The sequence below is a fragment of the Musa acuminata genome, chromosome BXJ2-10, assembly GCF_036884655.1.
Source record: "Musa acuminata AAA Group cultivar baxijiao chromosome BXJ2-10, Cavendish_Baxijiao_AAA, whole genome shotgun sequence".
Classification (NCBI taxonomy): Eukaryota; Viridiplantae; Streptophyta; class Magnoliopsida; order Zingiberales; family Musaceae; genus Musa; species Musa acuminata.
In genome coordinates this window covers 25,188,302-25,207,668 of record NC_088347.1, presented here as the reverse complement: position 1 = coordinate 25,207,668, position 19,367 = coordinate 25,188,302, and the positions used below count along the sequence as shown (strand labels likewise).

General features: G+C 38.8%; 2 protein-coding genes across 2 annotated transcripts; both read right to left on the bottom strand.

Annotated features, from left to right (window-relative positions):
* Nucleotides 1-1,877: 1,877 nt before the first annotated feature.
* LOC135625545 (BTB/POZ domain-containing protein NPY4-like) lies at nt 1,878-9,431 on the bottom strand. The gene is made up of 5 exons (XM_065130481.1): nt 8,836-9,431; nt 7,641-8,169; nt 4,540-4,609; nt 2,774-3,955; nt 1,878-2,611 (listed from the first exon to the last, which is right to left on the bottom strand). The coding sequence occupies exons 2-5, from the start codon at nt 7,691-7,693 to the stop codon at nt 2,114-2,116; spliced, it is 1,803 nt and encodes a 600-aa protein (XP_064986553.1). The 5' UTR covers nt 7,694-8,169; nt 8,836-9,431; the 3' UTR covers nt 1,878-2,113.
* A 2,074-nt stretch (nt 9,432-11,505) lies between these two features.
* On the bottom strand, nt 11,506-18,887 carry LOC135624630 (vacuolar-sorting receptor 3-like). The gene is made up of 12 exons (XM_065128453.1): nt 18,425-18,887; nt 16,457-17,149; nt 16,006-16,094; nt 15,788-15,857; nt 15,638-15,721; nt 15,459-15,535; nt 15,312-15,393; nt 14,151-14,233; nt 13,945-14,011; nt 13,610-13,738; nt 13,420-13,529; nt 11,506-11,836 (listed from the first exon to the last, which is right to left on the bottom strand). Exons 1-12 carry the CDS (start codon nt 18,738-18,740, stop codon nt 11,735-11,737), a joined length of 1,902 nt encoding a protein of 633 aa, XP_064984525.1. The 5' UTR covers nt 18,741-18,887; the 3' UTR covers nt 11,506-11,734.
* Nucleotides 18,888-19,367: the final 480 nt, after the last annotated feature.

Genomic DNA, 19,367 nt, shown 5'->3' with positions numbered 1-19,367 from the left:
TGGCTCCACACAATCTCTCTTGTTCTTTTCACAGCATCTTTTTTTCCCTTTCATACATCCCTATACATAAACAAAGCCATAACTTTTAGATCAATCGCCAGCGGTTCTCTTATTTAGTATCTCAAGATTTCTTGAGATGAACGAACGAACGAACGACAATTATTAACCTTCTCTCTCTTTTTGTTTTTGTTTTTGGGGTTCAATTAATGTAAAAAAATCACCCCTTTTTTCATGTTGCTTTTGCTGTCTGTGTTTGCAAGAACTTGCACCGCTGCCTCACGGACAGCGCGTTGGAAGTCATGCTAATGGATTCTTAACGAAGTCGACGAAGAAGAATCATGCGGTCTTCACGAGGAAAAGCAATGGAGAAAGGTCACAGGAAAAGTGATCTATCTCAAAGACAAAATTGTGATGGAAGATGTCTTTCTCGTTGTCGATGAACTTAATTAATGTTGCCATCGTCAACCGTATAAGACGAATTTAATGTTATTTCAGTTCCATTTCTAATCGACTATTTAGATATGTAATTTCATCCTAAATTCGGATTATTAACGCGTACACTGCAGACGTGGAGATTCGATGAAATCCGACCCGTTGCCGTTTCTATCTAAAGCTAAGCCGACTGGGTCACCACATCAACTCGACAGTATCCACGAAGGCCACGTGTTAATCTTAAAACATGCGCGGAGTGGGGCCCCTAGTAGACGAGAGGATTTAGGCCGCAGGGGTTCACCTCCGGCCTAAACCACCCCCCCCAATAATGGCCATCTCGGAATCCACTCACCTCAAAGACCTCGAGACGGTGCCCCAAGTCTTCTCATCGGTATAGTAAATGCAGGGATGATGTACGGCATTGGCACTCGGAGATGGGATCGAAGACCACCGGTACATCATCCACCGAATCGATCCAAGTGATGCACGTTTCTTATGGTGGTCTTGGTAGACGAGGTGGTCAAAAAGGCTTGAAGGAACACATAATGGGATCGCCATTAGCCAAAAATTTGACTGGGTGCGTAAGCCTAATCGGCAGGTTTGCTGTGTCCTTCGGTCGACGCTCTTGCCGCGTAGCGTCGTCTCCCAGGTCCGGCACTGCGATCTAATTACGTGTTTGGCGTTGACTTCTCATGGAACATACAAGTAATGTACAAGTCAACCGAAACAAAGCAAGCATTTTGTGCATTAGAGCTGCAAGCAACAGAGGTTGGCTTGGCCATTTGGTTCTGATGAGTGGTGGCTACATCTGATGCAAAGACTTGTTCTACCTTTCTGGTTAACCAACACGAGCAGCAAGAGAGCATCCAGTGCAATCTATGGCGGCACACAAGCATCCAAATCCTGTCATGTTTGGGGGCCCGACAACCCAAAAGGTTCCATCTCGCAGCCGAAAGAAAGTGCTCTCAGCCACCAAACAAAAAGATACCCAAACATTTGTGGGTTGTGACTTGTGAGGCACAAATAATTTCTCATGTTTCATGTCATACTAATGTCAGAAGGCCAACGGTCAAAATCTTTTCCAAGTTTGAGGAGAGCAAAAGGTACAATGGGGTGCGTCCAATCTGTGGATCACATCTTTCTAAAGACCCCAACCAGAGGTGGACCTTTGAACATTACATCACCATGTACAAAACAGACCATAAAGTGGGAATAAGAGGGGCTACAAGCCTCTGCAATTGAGCCATGGCCTTGTTGTGGTCACTGTACTGAAACCTCCTGGTGATTCCAGAAGCCATAGCTTCCATGTGGATGGCAACAAGAGAATTCAAACACACAGGCCAGGCAGGCCAAAGACCAGGTGGGCTCTATGGTTATCTTGTCTGTACCAAGGTATGATTCCCCACTTTCTTGAACAGCCTCAATATCACAAGTCACACACAGTCTCACAACACTCTAAATTATTTACTTTCAGCTGAGTGAAAAAGGCTCATACAACATTTGCAGATCTAACCACACTAACAACAGAAAATAGAGACAGTAACACATACCCCATGACAAACCTTTCTCATGTAAACTTCTGAAGAGGAAGGCATAATTCTTTTACTCTTGTTTGGCACACACAAAATAGAGCCATCATTTCCGAAAAAGAACCGGTTTATCAGTTCACGGAGCTTGTCTGCTAGTTGTGCGTCTCTTCTGAAACCGAGGTGTTGGAGGAACTACTGTTCTCCCCAGTTTGCCTCTTGCTTGACAACAGTTCACCCAGCATCTTCCTTGGCATCTTGATGCCTTTTGCCTTGGCATTGCCGCTCTTGTCATGACCATCGCTCTTGGTTGTGTTGCTGCTGCCAGAATTCCTTTGGTTTCCACCGTTTCCATGGGTGAGTTTCGTGGATTTGAATGATCCAAGGACCTCAGCTGTCGGCATTCCGTCCCATTCATCCTCGGCATTGGTTGTGATGCCAGACCTCGAGCTTCCGTAAGAGCCACCACTCTCAGCTCGTCCACTGCAGGCAGAAGATGCTCTCATCTGCTCGAAGAAGAGGATTTGCACCACCAATCGTAAAGGAAGCCGCTCATTCTGCACCGTGTGAATGCAAATTTCTGCTGAGAGTTTCTTGCAGTCCAATAAACCACATAGCTTTTTCTTCTCGCTCTTGCTCAGGCTAGGGTGTTCCTGCTCATTTCATGCGACAATCATGCACTGGTGCCTCCAGAAAAACATCTATACAAATGTACTCCACTAATTTTCAAGAAATATTATATGTTTCACAGTAGAATATGATTATTTTGTTCTTTGGAAAACAGGTGCAGCGGTATAAAAATCATGAGGATTTACCTTTAGATAGATGTCAATAGCATGATACAGCCCATCATGCACAGTCCTTGATTTGCTTGATATTAATGCAGCAAGATCAGTAAACTTGGAACAAAGCAGGTTAGGATCTTTTGCAACCTCAGCAAGGTAGCCATCAATAAGCTTTGCTACAGCCATCTTTGAACCATCAGAGACTAAAGCTAGATTCATCGTCTCTGTTTCTTCAGTGTCATTTGGACTGGGTTGAGAAGCAATACTGTGCTGCATCAAGAATTCTTTCACTATACTCATAACAGTGTCAATGTCGTATATGGTGTTTTGCCCTGGCATAACAGGAATTAGCAAATCAGACACTGAAGCATACTCTAAATGGTGGCCTATTTGTTTGATGAGTTCTTTCATGCTTCTTTCACCACCATCTATCAAAATGATAGCTCCAAGTAGCTTAAAAAGGAATCGACATGACACAGAACCTTTCTCTGCTGGCAACAACCAAATAATGGTTTGTAGTATAGACTGATATTTTGCAGCATCAATTGCAGAATTCATGGATGCTGCGCCCAAATTTGAGAGCCACCTAAACGTGTAAGCTTTAAGAGCTTCTCCAATCACTTCAGAAGACACTCTCCTCTTTGCTTTTATGGCAACTATGATCTTCGTGTAGAAGTCTATCTCAAGCTCACATAGGTCCTCGACCCACCAGTCCATTGGTACTGACTGCTCTTTTACAATGCCATTCCACAGAGGATCAAGACTATTCTCAGACGGAACCTTTTTCTGGTTATATGTGTATGACCATTCAACCTTAGAGGGATTGACAGAAGCCTTGGAAGCTATAGAGTCTATGCAATTGCTGACCAACTTCAAGTCCTCAGACCATGGTAACAACGACTTCATAGTCCGCAGAGCAATGATAGAGTCTTTCCAGGCATGAAATATGCTACTGCTTAGGAGAACTTCAATTTTATAAATGAGGTTCCCTTTTTCGACTGTTTCATGCATTTCTAAGTACTCAGCAGCACAACGTGCAGAAACTACATTATAAGCATTGAGAATGACAGTCATGCCATAGCAAAATTTGACGCAGATTTCAAAGGCAGCAGGACCACCGGGGATGTCTGGAATGTGAATCTCACCAAGGTTGTCATCATTGTTAGTTGTCACCAACTTCTGTATACGAGAACTCTTGGACAGAAGTGGAAACTGCATTGTCGATTGGTCCACAAAAAACTAAACATTATAAGTACAAAAAAAGAGACAATATTAATTAACATTGTACATAGAAAAAGAGATGTGTAAAAGGAACAATGCTTACCTTGGAAAGTCAGGTAAAATATTTGTAATATCGGTGTGATGTAGTTACATAACAGTGTGTCAAATATACGTGATAGAAGGGTCATCAAAAAAATCTTTTATATTCTGGGCTAGTCTTTTCTCAATCATATAAAAGTAAATAAATTATTAAAAACTAAAAACAAAAAAGAACAAACAACAGTGTGCAATCCTTGGGCCCCAAGCTTGGACTATGTTGGGCTAATGGTTTCGAATTTCCGGATTGAGCCATCACATTTGTGAGACAAGCCTGGCAGTCTCCTATAGTTGTAGGGTGCCCTGAGCATACCTAGCCAGTCAGCGTGGTCCATGTTTCCCCTTTAAGTGCATCCAATTCATGTAGGCATGTGCCTTGTTGCAAATTTAGTAACAAAGGCAAATAAAATTTGAGTGTTGGAGTTTCATGCATGATGAACTCCTATATGCCATAAAATTCCAAAAATAGCTCAGCTCACCTTGTGTAGATGGAATATTACATCTCCTACTTTAACAATGATGTCAATCTCTAACTCAGATTGTACAAACCTGCAAGCATGAGCAAGATTTTTTTTTGTCAAACCTTTTCAGATGAATTAATGACACAGACAATCAGATTTGCATAAAATCAGATCTACATACAATAAAGCATAGCATTTTCTTTGTAGAATAAGATGTTATAGAACTGTAAAGATGTAGATAGAATGTATAAGATGAACCACATCGGTAGATAATGCTTCAAATATTTGAGAAAACAAGGACTTTAGAAGGCTGAACGAACAATTGTAAGTCTGCAAACAATTGCTCATCGGGTGTCGGGCGCGAAGGCAAGGTCCCGTCAAGTTAACATGCGAACTTGTAAAGAGTGTTCAACGCCTGACACCCAATGAGCAGTTGTTTGCGGACTTGCAACTGTTCTTTTAGCCTTCTAAAGTCCTTGTCTTCTCCTTCCTCTCTTGCACTCAAGGTGCTCGCCAAATTGCTTATAAAGCTTCCCTCTTCGCGAGAGATCGGGACTTGTCCGTCGCTCATTTTCAAACTAATCAATTTGTTATTTTATAGGTTCTTTGGGACCTGTACCAGGTTACAACTAGGCTGATCCTTTGTGGATGCATACATCGCAATGGCGCCTCATGACTTAGGCAATTCCAGCTAAGTTTGAGAAGTTGGCACAATAGTGCTTCACGACTTAGGTAACTCTAGATAAGTCCGTGACTTTTTCGCAAAGGTACCTTACGACTTAAGCAATTCCAGCTAAGTCCATGACATTGTGGTATCACTACAATATCACGAACTTTGGCGAAACACCACTAGTGTTCAATATGATTTAAACATACGAAAACATTTCTTTAAGAAAACTTTCAATTGTTATTGTATAACGTATTTCCATTTCCCTTTGAGAAATATTTATAAAAAATTTAGATGTGCGATTTGACACAATCACTTTTGTTCACCTAGGGCATAGAATTTCTCTCTTTGAAAAATGTAAGTTTTGATCCCTCTCATGTCACCATAACTTTCTTAAAGTTCAAGCATGGTTGGTATTGTTCCATTAAGTTATTGACCAAGTAATTGTACGTGAAGAAGATACTAAAATAGAATTCAGAATACAATCATCTAAGCTGGATAACAAGTGAGCTTATTAGATTGTGAAATGGAAATAAGTTGTCTGTTTAATTTGCTAGTCCACAGGTTTATATCAATTACATTTATTCAAGACAAATGCTTCATACATTTGACTACATAGAAATTTAAGGGTGTAACACAAGCTACCAACCGAGAATTAAATTGTTTGCTTACAAGAAATTTCATGAAAAGTCTGTTTAGAAATACAAAGTATCTAAAAAAATAATTCTTTTACTTGCATAGCAAAATAATAGATGACTTATATCTTTTCATCAGAAGTCTCAATCTTTCTGTTCTTTTATCTTCATGTCGAATGTAAACAAGCTTAGATAAATATAAATTAACGAAATTCTACCATGAACTGAATGCTCTTGTACTCTCTTTCATGAGATGAAAACAAGCCTGTATTATATAAAGGAAAACATTGCATATGGCCTTGGGCTCAGTAGGATGGTGAAAGACATGTTCTGAAATGGAGATGACAACATAGTGCCACATGTACCATATGCCACTAGAAAATAAAATCAACTCTCTTGTGAACTCAGTATCCACTTCCAAAAAGCATATCCTGAATCTAATACAATAATCTGTTGTCCATTTAATCCTCCTTAAAATTTCTAAATCCATATTTTTCCTCCTAAACTGTTAATTGTCCTATGATCCATCATTGTAATGAAGAATGTTGGTGCTTCCGTTTTTTTATTAACTAACCTATCTCTCATATCATTTACAACAAGCGTCTGGTGATGCGACTTTGAGGATGTCAAGAATCAAGTCTTGCTATGTTTTTGAAGCTTAGATGGATAATTATTCAAACTACATAGCGATGGGTGATTAGAGAATAGAAAGCTATCAGATAATTACAAAGAGAGGCAATAATGGATAAAAATATACATCATCTCTTTAGAATGAAATATGTGGTGTCAACTGTCAAGGGTGTTTCTTCTGCATGCTTACCTAAGTCATGATATAATTAATTTCAATGGGCCGAAGGACTATAATATATTATGTTGTGGGATCTCAAATATCATTAAACAAATACAAAGGATTGATAGACATAAGAATGCCAAAGATTTTTAGTATTAATGAATATAAAACCTTTTTATATTTGTCAGCTACTAAAATATCCTTTTAGTCTGGACTTATTTTCCTTTCTATGAGAAGCCAGTAGCTTTTGTGTGTGTTTACATAAAATAATAACTCTGGAAATTGTATACATCTGATGTTTTTAGGCCCACAGTGAGAATAAACATGAATCTATCACATATCGATGCTCATTGAACCAACCTCTACAATAGAGAACTTGAGCTCTTCATAATATTGTATTACCTTTGACAAAAGCATGGATAAAAACAGAGTTTCAAAAGAAGTCAGGATTCCTTCATAGAATATTGAAACGGTTCAGAATCTTTAGATGATTTGAAGCAATTGCAGCATGAGAATGCAAGTACCTGGTTAACTCAAATATTTGATCAGGCAGATTATTTGAAGATTAAAAATAAATCAATGAGACCAAGAATCATATTACCAAATTCACATGTTACCTATAAAATTACATTTAATATAGAATTAGTGCAAACAGAGTATTGTCCGAAGCAGAAGCAGCAATTCAATTAGATTCTGACCAATGAGCCAGACCGAATTTGTTAGGAATGGATGGATTGACCATTTTTGGACCAAATAATCACATTCATGTGGCTAGCAAGAATGTAATATCCTACTCAGTGATCTTTAATTTTATTCCCCTTTTTTCAAGAACGGGGAACAAAAATTTGTAGATATTTTAAAAATCCACTTTCACTTCTCAAAAGGTGGCTAACCACTGAAGTACAGAAACAAACATCGACAGATAGATATCAAACAAAAAAGAATGCAAAAGAAAAGAAAAACAAAATAACACTGCCAGTACATATTTAAGCAGAAAATGTGGATACCTTAGTGAAGTACTACTCACCTGATATTCTGCCCTTTCGACTGAAAAGAATCAGGCTTTGAGCCAAGCTTCATTGTAGGATAAATAGAGCTCCTTCACTTCAATGACTTCAACAACACACCACGCTTCCGAACACTTAATATCTAATCTATACCATGGAGAACATCTCTATCAATGCTAACTACTCCAATAAATGCATGGACTTCTTGTATGACGAAGACAAAAAGTTAATCATGATTAGCACACAGAAGAAGTTGTAGAGCAGTTAACATCTTGCTTCAAGATGGAGGAAGAAATGGCCCTGAAGCCATGTGACCATTTCACTTTCACTTCAAAGATGCCTTTTGAGCAAGAGATTTGCTTCTCAACAGATCTGCAACCGAGCCCACATGAACTTGGGCAAGCAAATTGGTCGGTCAAAGGAACGGCAACGATCTCTCTAGGCCAGATAACAATTACAGAGAGCAGACACCCACAAACAGTGAACTGAAACCTCCACTACTTGTTAAGAATTATACCCAGAGCCAAGTTCCTTCATAGATCAATTCTCCTATTAAGATGAAATAATCTAGTCAAATCGCCAAAAACACACATTAGAAAGAGTATGGAGTAACTACATGAGAACAAAAGTAAAAAAGAAAAAAAGTGCATCTAGAAATGCAAGCCCTTTGCAGTCATTATATATAACACAAGATACTGAAATATGATCAGAATAGGGTAAGATAGCAAGAGTAAATGGTAATACAGGTTATGCATATCCTGGAGAATAAATGGAGAATATAGAGGTTCTACAGGGCAAGATAGCAAGAAACTAAAATGGTAATGCAGGTTATACACATCAAATCTTTAATCTAATATTGCTGGTGCATGAAGAATGTCATCAAGTCACTGGAATCCCTCACCAGGGGAAAGTAATTTATATTACTAGATAGAAGGAAATCACATGAAGAAGATTTAAAGCTACTCGGAAATACAGCAACAGAAGCAGCATCTTTTCCGAACTAGAGGAACAGAAACAGCTCACAAGCAACACAAAACAAGCTACTCTTTGCATGAAGAGAGGAGGAAGACACAAGAGTAGAGTGCATGAAAAGAGCCCACAGAATCAAGCATGAAGCCCAACACGGTAACATTCAAGAAGAGAAGAGGGCAACATTTTCGCCTTAAAAGGGAATGCGTTCTGCCGAAAAAGAACGAAGGGAGACGGGCACAGCACCTGAAACGTCGATCGACTTGGTTCCCGGCAGGCGTCCTCCTCCGCAGAAGAGGCAGTAGGCCATCATGCCTCCTTCCCCGCCCACACCCGCCTTTCCCTCTCTCCGAGCCGTGTCAGTTGCTGGCCACCTAAAAAGCAACACAAGCAACAGATGAAGAAGAAGACGAAGAGGTATCCCCAAATCCAGCGGCCGCTAGTGTTCAAGAACTCTGAACTCCTCCGCTGTCACAGTGAGAGAGAAAGAGAAGAGGCTTTTAACATGAAAAGCTTTTCCTTCTCTCTGCTTTCTCTGCTTTTTATTGCAGTTTATGCATTAATTTATAGCTACAGCTTCCGACACAAAGTCACACTTCCTCACCTCACTCCCCCTTCTCTCTCTCTCTCTCTCTCTCTCTCTCTGTGTTCCCGCTTGCATGCCTCGCTCACTCGATCCGAAACGTGTGAAGTTACACTTCTGCACCTCATTCCCTCGTGAACACCTGTAGATGCCACTGCAGGCGTGATGGAACAATTGAGATCAGTCGAATTCGTCTCGGTGCTTGCAACCTATCAGTGGTTCTACGTAGTGCCCATCTACTTTTAACACCTTTAATCTCTTGCTGCTCCTCCTCCTCGAAGCCAATGAGGATGTCCTCATTGTGCAAATTATAAACGCGTGTCCATCTCTTATCCTAAAGAATGCTCTAAAATTAAAACTCATATATAACTAAATAAATATCAATTAATCGTAGTTCGTTTCTGGGAAATTTCCTGGACACCTGTTTCATCCTTCTTTCCTCATTCCCTTCCTTCCTCTTAACCTCGACACCAAGTTCATGCACCATAACATCTTTGGAAACCAAACCAAAGCTTTTCCACTTGCTGCACTTTCTCGGTGATGATGCCTTCCATTTTTAATTCGAGTTGAAGGTCACCTTCTCTTCTGAACCTTGTAAACTACTCAAGTGCCGACGCATGGAGCTGATGATGGATTAAGGGACAAAGAATCTGTGCTGAATTTGTATAGGATTGTTGGTACACTGCTTGTGGCTTTCTCAAGGCAGTTCAAACTTCAACAATCAAGTTGATCCTCTGTGAATCTTCAATGAATTAATAGTCAAAAGCAGAGGATCAATGGGTTTTCAAATTAGATTAGTAAATTATTCTATGTTGGGTCCCCAAAATCATGCTGTAGGAGTTCATGAAACTTGACCAACACAGTGTATTCTAATCTCATGTGTTATCCACTTCACCTCCAAGGAAGATTCGGTGCTTATTCTTAAACTAGCCTAAATATTGTAGCAAAAGAAGGGAGGAGGAGTCTCTCAAGATGGGTATCAAGTGAAATCTGGGAAGAAACACGATAAGAACATACTCATTTTATTCACCTTAAATTGCGATATCGTCAAATTTAGAGCACATCTCAAGGATTATAGAACTCTCCATCAGCATATAAAGTATGGTTTTGTGGCTTGTTCTTTGAGATGTATAAAATCACAAACTAATCAGCAAATTTACTGGTCTCACAGTATAAGAAGATGATGATGAAGTCTTGTCCCTGCTATAGATGTTGACAAGGTTCATGGAATCATATTCTATCAAGATACTGCGAGATCCTTTTCCTTGCATCACGGCATAATTGTTTTCAGCCTTCGTGGTTCTAAAAATCAAGTTCATGTGGATTATATGTTGAGCACTTGACAAAAGATCATGGTTTGCATTCAGACTTCTTGGCTCCATTAATATTTAGGTTTATTTTAGTGGCACACAAATGCAAGCCAGACGAAGAAGTTTAGGTTTGGAACTGAGAAGCCTGACCAAAAGAAAAGATTTGCAGTGACACTGGAAATTGGATGTCGTAGTAACATCGAGACATGTTCTTAAAATCATGTCAAATCCACTGAAACAAAAGGATAGCACCCCATGCTATGTTTCTTGGCATATGTAAATAATTCAAGAAAACAGTGAATGTGCTAATGAGTACAAACCACAAAGCATCATATACACAATGGAACAAGACTCAGGACAGAATGATATCCAGGGACTTTGATATGATGCTACTGTACTGATCTTGATATCAAGTATCTTGAGTCAATCCAAAAGGGATGGGGATATAAATAAAGAGATTTTGGTGTCATGAAAAGTCCAAAGCATCATGTATGTGTCAAGATGGGGACAGAGATGATTAGAAGCACAAGATATGGTGCTTGGTGCAGTCCATTGACAAATATTATAAGGCACAGAAAAGGAGGGGGACAAAGTGGGTACTCAATGTCCTAAGAGCTACTCGCGAAGCATGCACCAATAGAGGTGACATCTGACTTCATTAGGTGGTCGGCGGGCAAGGTGGGCATGTGTAAATGGTCAACCCATATGTCTGTGAACAGGTCAACTGAGAAGGCATAAGGATAGATTTTATTGATGTGCAGGAGGACACATAAAAACTGTCTTAGGTAAGGCATATGAAACCGACAAATAATATTAAGATGGATCAGTACATAACCATGCTAATTAATTTTTAATAACATTAATTGATATGAGAAATGTAAACATTATTATACAGTATAATAGTGTTTGTTACTCATGATAATGTAAGATTGGCAATGGAAAGCTTAGCTATGCAAAACATTAATGGGTGCACACACAGACCCATTAATGCCTGCTCTATCCAACTGTAGTTAGTGGGAGATATTAATTAGCACATGAGAAGCTTATGCATGAACAGTTAACACAGTTAGTCTATTACAGATCTCCTAACAACCCATTGTAGCACAAAATTTCTTTCTTGTACATCTGTTTCTACTCTTTTATGGCCGACCCAGCATGCATCTTTTATTTCTCCACCAAGGCATGTATTGCCCTTCCATGTTGGGGGCAAAACCAAAATGAGAAAGATCCTAAAAATGTAAATGGAAAAACTTCAGGCATGGATTTCCTCGAGAGAATGGTTTGGAAGCTCTCCTTGGCCGTCCAGCGGCATGTACTGTGCCATTATAGCCCTGATCTCTGAGTCCATGTATGACTGGAAAACAGGGAGAAAGTGAAAACACATCAAAATTTTATTAAAGGTCTGAACTGAATAGTATACAAGATGTTTTAAGGTAAATCATATGTGCGACACCAACCAATTTTGTCAAGCAACTTCCTCATCGCAAATGCTAATCGAATTGTAATTTTTCTTTTCAGCAACAAAGCAAATAATAATAATAAAGAAAAGCTTAAATATTGTTTAGTTTGTAATTCCTAACCAATGCCCTTGAAGTTAAATTCAGAAACCATGGGCATCATGATCTTAGCAACTATTTTAATCTGATTACTGATAGAGATGCATAGAACAAATCCTGGTACCATCCTAATCAATCAGTCGGGCTATTTCTCAATGAAGGTAGCAAACAGGGCAATTTTACATGCCAAATATTAAATCAAAGATATTAGTACTTTGTAGTCACGATGATGGTTAAAATGCAAATATAGGAAGTCTTGTGTAATCATGATGTGTTCCTTAGACTAAAAGGTTGTGGCGTCAACAACAATTTGACATTTGTGATGTTGGAATAATTAAAAAACATACATACATAAAAAGTTGGTGTACCTGAGATAGGTTTTTGATATACAGCATAAGAAAAAGCAATATTTCTAACTGATAGAGCAACCGATTTATTTATGATTATGTGGATGTCTCAGGAGAGTCTACATATGCAATGGTAAGATAAGACAGGTGGTGGGAGGAGATAAAGGAAGATCAAAGTCCTTATAAGAATTATTAGCAATAGATCTGTTGTTACTAAATATGTGAACCTAAACATAGCTCAAGGGGCACAAAAGGTCCATGTAGCTGACCTTAAATAATTGGGAACTTACACCTTGCAACTCATTGTTAGTGTTGCTGCTGCTAATCGCAGTAATACAGAAACAAAAACTAGTGCACAGAACCATGAGAGCTGTCAGCACCTAAGGTTTCACAGTTAACAGTTGGACTTTGCTCTTCCATTGTGTTACATTTGGTCCCCACTGCCCTAGTGCAATAAATAGGCCTTACAATGTCAAAATAAAAGATAGCTCAGAGTCTCAGACCATCATTGTTGAGGCCATTTCCACCAGCATGGATCGGCTCTTCGAAACAATTGCAATCGACCAGGCGATGCCAAGGATCTGACAAATTTCTAAGAAATGTTCCTAACCTAATATCAACTGCCTTGAAGCTAGAGACAAATTCATAGCTAACACAAAAATAGGGAAGGGATTGCCTAGTTACCTAAAAACTTCTGCATGGAGGGATATTGGGAGGTCTACAAGCAGAAACATAAGGGATTGTGATCAAGTGCAGCGAACATTTCAAAGTTCACATTAGAATTCCACCAACTTACACCGATTCTCTCAAATTGGCTGCACTAACGGTCAAAATTTTCTAAAACTAGCTGTCAACCGCCCGATTACAACAGGGTTTGTGTCAACCATCCAGTTCTCAAAATTCAAAATTAGGCAAGATAAAACCTAAAAAGAGACTATAGGTCAAATTGAGGCTTCCAAATAAAATGCAATGGTGAATATGATATCCCATAAAAGAACAATGACAAAACAATTTGTGTTGTCTTGTTTACTTACCCTTAATCTGTACTTGTATATAACATATGCTCCAAAAGAAGCAATAGCCAACACCATCAAAAGCACCCATGCAGCAGCCCATGTAGCCTTTGCTTCGCTAGCTTTCTTGCCTGCACATGATTCATCAAAGAGTATTTATGATATGGTTCACCTAAGATGATTACATGGACAAAGTAACTTGGAATCTCACTTATGCAAGTATCTTGTTCTTTGATGTATAGAAGGTCCCCACTGCAGGTGCACTCATAACTTCCCCACGTATCTTTGCAGCTGCATTCAGGGCACTGACAAGCTGTTTTCTTCTCGCACTCATTGATATCTAAGTCAAGAAAAGAAAATAATTACATTTGCTGAAACGGATTTGATAATTCAGCACATGTGTGGTAGCAGTAGATTGGGTCTAACAAAGCTGCTATTTTTCAAAGTTAAAACCTATTGCCTTGCACAAACACCACCTTAGAAAATAGCAACGAACTTATTGTTGTGCAAATTTACTTGCAAGAAAGAGCAACCGAGCATTCTTACTTTCACAGACTTTGACAGCATCACCTTCAAATCCTACGGGGCACTGGCATTTACCATCACCAGATTCCTGAACAGACAGATTCAAATAAACTGAAATAACTCTGGAATTCACAAATTGCAATAACAGAACAGCTAGTTAGCCCATAGTTTTGTTGATCAACAACGCTATTCTATTGAAACATTATGGGTCATGGAACTGGACGAACCTGACATGCAGAAACTGTCTTGCCATCACGAGTTTCTTGCCAACAGCCTCCATTGTTTATCCTGCACCTTCCAGGCCCAATTGCTGAAGAGCAGATGAAATGTTAGATGTGCATTCGTCTGCACTACATTTGTTGACTTTGCAAATGTCATAAGGGGAAAAGTCATAAAGAGCAATATACTTTTACAAGCAAGTTTTAGCGATGGCCTTTCCAACAGAGGAGCTATCATAACACTAAGCAGAACCAATAAACTATCAAAGTCATCTAAGCTGGCCTTTCATGCTGTTAGTTTTTTACTCCTATGGCCACTCCCATACCATTTATAGGCCATGATGTGACAGCACCAACATGATCAACAAATGAATTTAAAATGACCCAAAACCTAGAATGAAAAAGTAACATCAATATGCTAAAGTGCAATAACGCAAGATAGGCATGATAAAACATGTGCAATTTATGAATTTCAATGTATAAGAACAAAAAAGTTAAAGTTATAAAGAAAGCATAACAATGTAAAATATAAGATTCAGAAAGCATGCAGGTCAGAGAAAAGATTCATCCAGAGAAGTCAAAAACAAAAGCTGGTTGATATTTCCACATAATTTAACTATTAAAACAGTGATATCATTATCGATGCTTCATAACTGGAAATGCAGGCCAGGCCTGACATCAATTGTAACCTGCTGCCTGAAGTAGTTGGACCGTATCGAGAATGAATTCTATGAAAATATCAAAAGTCCAAATGCAACAACAAAAACCAAAGAAACTAACACAAAATATCTTGATTTAGTTTCATGTTCAAGATGAAGTTTTTTGATATATTTCTAAAGGTAGCAGAAGAAAATGTACAACCTAACAAAAGTACATTATATAATGTTAAACAAAAGATGATATACACAAAAAATTGTTTCTAGGGGATGGTCAATCTCCATATGCAGAAACAGGTTCATTCAGCACATAGAAACAAAGATGCATTAACTGACAACAGTATGATGATAAGTTCTTCACTGTAATTTTCCTTTTGACTCGAGCAAAAATATATTGGTCTGTGTTTTCTGTCATTCAGTTAGTTAAGGATACAGATTCAAATTGATGAAGACTTAAAGCATATTGGGAGGTTTCAAATTCTAGATTTTCTTCTAGAGAGGAACAAGGTGCTACCTTCACAGTTGCTATATCCATCACCCTTAAACTGCACACCATTGAATACAGGGCACTCGCAGACTCTGCCACGGAAAGTATCCTGGAAGATAATGCAACCATTAAACAAAGAATGGGCTGACTTACATCTGGAAGTTAAATTGGTACCTTGCAGGCAGTAATGTTGGATGCTTTGTCATGCCAGCATCCACCATTATCATCCAGACATTCATTTGTTTCTATATCTGTGTCATGACCATTTGCAACAGTGAAATTTTTTTTTCATCTACTAGTTTTGATCATGAAAATGGAAGGTTGAAGAACAGTGCAAAGTTACTGAACCTCACCATCACTCAGGCAAGCAGGTGGCTCAGTAGTTTCCTCAAAACCAGCACAAATAGCTTTTAAGACAGCCTTTTTCTCTAATTTTCCTGCATTTATTCTTTTGAATTATAAATGCACTCAAAAGTTTGGAACTTATATTATCCAGGACTAACCTCGATACTGTCGATTATTAACAATGAGTGTAGGCAATATAGTAACATCTCCCCTTGAACCTGTTCCAACCTACAGAAAGGAATTTCAACTGGAAATTAGGTATTGGTTCAGATTAACATTTGATGTTCAGAAGGACTGCAGACAAAAGCATTGTTTCCACAACAAGGGTCATGACCTTGTTCAGTTCTACTGAAAGTGCATGACAAGAATGACTGACCTGAGCATCTTGTTCCATCTTCAGTAAAGGATTGTCACTATCAGCATTTGGGTCTCCCATACACTGTTCAACCTTCTTAATGTCTAACCCTGCCCAAAATAAGCATGTTATATGAGTTCTCACAAATGATATATTGCTTTTCACAGTCTTTGTGTTTTTCAATATCATAAACCATGGCTTTGACAATAATAGTTGCACAGCATAGCAAATCATCATAAATTATCATACACACTTAACTATCAATACCATCTTCTTGTTATTCCTACAATGAGAGACTAGATCATGTATTACATCAAATAACACTGCAAGTCAATCAAAAGAATTCCAATTTGAGAAACATAAATGCCAGAAGAACATAGCATGAAGATGATACAGATTGAAGCATGTTAGACAGTAACAATGTTGGCAAGACCTATCATTCATATCTAATTAATTCTTGAAATGCACCTACCCAGAGACTCCATAACAGTATCTGCACAGTCTTTGTTGTACTTCTTCTCATTCATAGGACACCGTATATGAAAATCAGTTACATAATCCCACCAAACCCAGGGTCTTTTACTTTCATTTGCAACTCTAAATACACAGAGTTGTCTCAAGTTCTCAATAACTACATCCTTCCCATCATAACCAGTGCTGAAATCTTGCTCTGGATCAGGTGCACAGTATCTCCCCTTATTGATGCATTGTGACTTGCACTGTTTACTGATGATGAAAGCTTGAGGACAGTACCAGGTAATGTAATGAGGTGTAAATTGACTATAACCACCTTTCTCAAGCAGTTGAGCTACACCCCTGAATTCCTTCAAGAAGTTCATCAACATGTCACATTTAGCACCACACTCATCATTGCTATTAGTCCACAATTCATACTCCACCCGCTCATCTGGGTGTGGAACAGCTTCTCTCCAATCAAGGTTCACATTGACCATTTCACCGCTGCGGACAGCCGTCTTTAACTGTTCACCAAACCTTTTATCAATGAGAGCAGAGGGAATTGTTATGTTCTGAATATATTTTGCAGATTCATCATCCTCCAGAGGTAAATCCATGGTTATCAAAGGTTCATCCTTGTCATCTACAACAAGCACTGCAGAGGCACCAGCATTCTGTGCGTTCCAGACCTTTTTGGTGAAAAGGCAATCTGTATAAATAGGAAAAAGAATATAATGGTAGTTAAACGACATATCATAGTCTAATTAAATCCTTGGGAGAAAAATCATTGCTCTTGTTTTGCCATTAGAAAATAATGATTACAAGTTCATCTATTAAACTCAAAACTGACATAATCGCATGTGCAGCGATCTCATGTGAAACTCATAGCAAATTAGATGAGGTGCATGAAACCTCTCGACACATTTCAGAAATGTCACCGCTTTGTCGAGGCAAGACCTCGTCCAGAACTTCGACAAGTTTTAAACAAAATTACAACATAGAGGGCACTGACACAATAGACTATTAAAAGATGCTCGATGATGGAAATGAAAGATTTTGAGTTGTAATTTGTTACAGTACAATTATAATCACATAAATCAAAGTTTAGAAACAGACTCGTTTACTTGTTGAGACATTTCAAATGACCAAAAGACAGTTTCCATCAACATTTGTAAAAAAAAATCTTTCAATAAACTCAACCACCATCCTATATCTATATGGAGCTTGTAACCAACAAATAACTTCATGCCTCCCATTGAAGTAAAAAAGAAGCGAATATGAACTAGGAGAAGAAGGGGTTCATGTATTTCACTAAAGAAAAGACTAAGAAGATCTAGGAGGAAAAAAAAACCTAGATTGGAGAAGCACACAAAGTCACAAAAATCAATGAGATTCATATGGAATAAGCATTCAATTCTTCAATTTTTTATATCAAACCCTAAAATCCATGAACCACAATGGCTACAGGTTAGCTGAGTGTTTTTATCTTCAACTACAATAGAAGTAACGTCCCAAGATCATCAGCAAAATAATGCTAATGACCTCCCCTTTTCTAATTGAACGCTTAAAAAATATTTGTGTGCCCCTTCTGAACCTCCCAAAGTTTTCTAAATTCAAATTTCAAATATAAACGATTCTGAATCATCAGCCTATCAAATTTGAGTGTGTGTTCCGCTTCTCCAATTATTTTGAGTAATTAATCTATCACCTGTGTGTTTTGTTTCCCCTATTCTTTTGAGTAAATAATCTCTCATCTACTACATTATAATTTAGATTTCAAAAAAACAGAATATGTTAAGTAAAGGAAACTATATCCATTGTCGCATTTTCTATTAAACGCCAACGGAGCTCAAGAGACAGAATTAAACGGTTAAAGACGACATCTAGCATCAAACTTCCTCTGAGACGCCAAAGATCTCCAAAGATATTCACATTGTGACGGGAAAAATGAAAAAAACGATTGTCCGATACACACACATTTTACCTCCGCGATCAATGAGGAGAAAATTGGGAAGCGCGCCAACCTTGGACCTAAATAGATCGGGGCGCGAGAACTCGTCGCAGGCCGCGGCGTTCTCCTTGGGGTACACCACCGCGCCGGCCATACTCCCGCCATACTGCGGGATGCCGAAGTTGCCGATGGCGCTGTCATGCTTCCCCTTGATCTCGGATGGCGAGATCACCATCAAGCTGTTCTTCTCCACCACGAAACGCCCCGCCACCGGCGGCGCCCAAATCCCCGAGACCAACCCCCACGCCACCAGGACAAACCCTAGGCCAAAGCCGGCAGATGGCCCCATCACTTTCCCCTTCCCTACGGGTAGAGGAAACAAAAAATTCGGACCTTCGAGTGCTCGTTCTGCTTCGCCCTTCGATGCCCTTATATCACGTACGAAGCACGCTTCCTTGGAAGGATTTCTTCTCTCTATGATTCCCGTCTACTTATTCTTCTGTCGTCGGAGGGGAGTCGACGTAAAGAGATTAGTTCCGACGACGAAAACGAAGAAAGCCTTTACCCACCCAAAAAATGGCATTTTACGGGTTAAAACCATTATATATATATATATATATATATATTAGCCTATCTTCATTAGATATATGAATAATTATTAAATAAAAATAAGAATAAATAAGATGGAAAACATAAAGGAATAGAAAAATGTGAGACGGGTGGATGTCATTACACGAGTCATTTCCAATCCAATGAACTTGTTTATGGCATTAACCCGAGAAGAGTTTGCAGTATCAATCAATTCTAACGTCATCCTCAATTTTTGTCATAGGAATAAGAGACCATCAATTATTGGAATCCTTCGACGCTTAAGTCAGATCTTGGAAGTGTGGCCATAATCTTCTCAGAAAGGGACGCCTGTCTCGTAGTATAATTTCATCACTTCACATACTCAAAACACTCCCTCCTAAATATC

Excerpts from the sequence above, each read along its gene's own strand:
- LOC135625545 (XM_065130481.1), bottom strand. The coding sequence starts at position 7,693 with ATGAAGCTTGGCTCAAAGCCTGATTCTTTTCAGTCGAAAGGGCAGAAT. Across the intron at positions 4,610-7,640 it reads TCGAAAGGGCAGAATATCAG|GTTTGTACAATCTGAGTTAG; the intron begins GTGAGTAGTACT and ends TCATGCTTGCAG. Across the intron at positions 3,956-4,539 it reads TAATATTCCATCTACACAAG|TTTCCACTTCTGTCCAAGAG; the intron begins GTGAGCTGAGCT and ends TCGACAATGCAG.
- LOC135624630 (XM_065128453.1), bottom strand. The coding sequence starts at position 18,740 with ATGGGGCCATCTGCCGGCTTTGGCCTAGGGTTTGTCCTGGTGGCGTGG. Across the intron at positions 16,095-16,456 it reads TACTGTTATGGAGTCTCTGG|GGTTAGACATTAAGAAGGTT; the intron begins GTAGGTGCATTT and ends TATTTTGGGCAG. Across the intron at positions 13,739-13,944 it reads TGCTGTCAAAGTCTGTGAAA|ATATCAATGAGTGCGAGAAG; the intron begins GTAAGAATGCTC and ends TTCTTGACTTAG.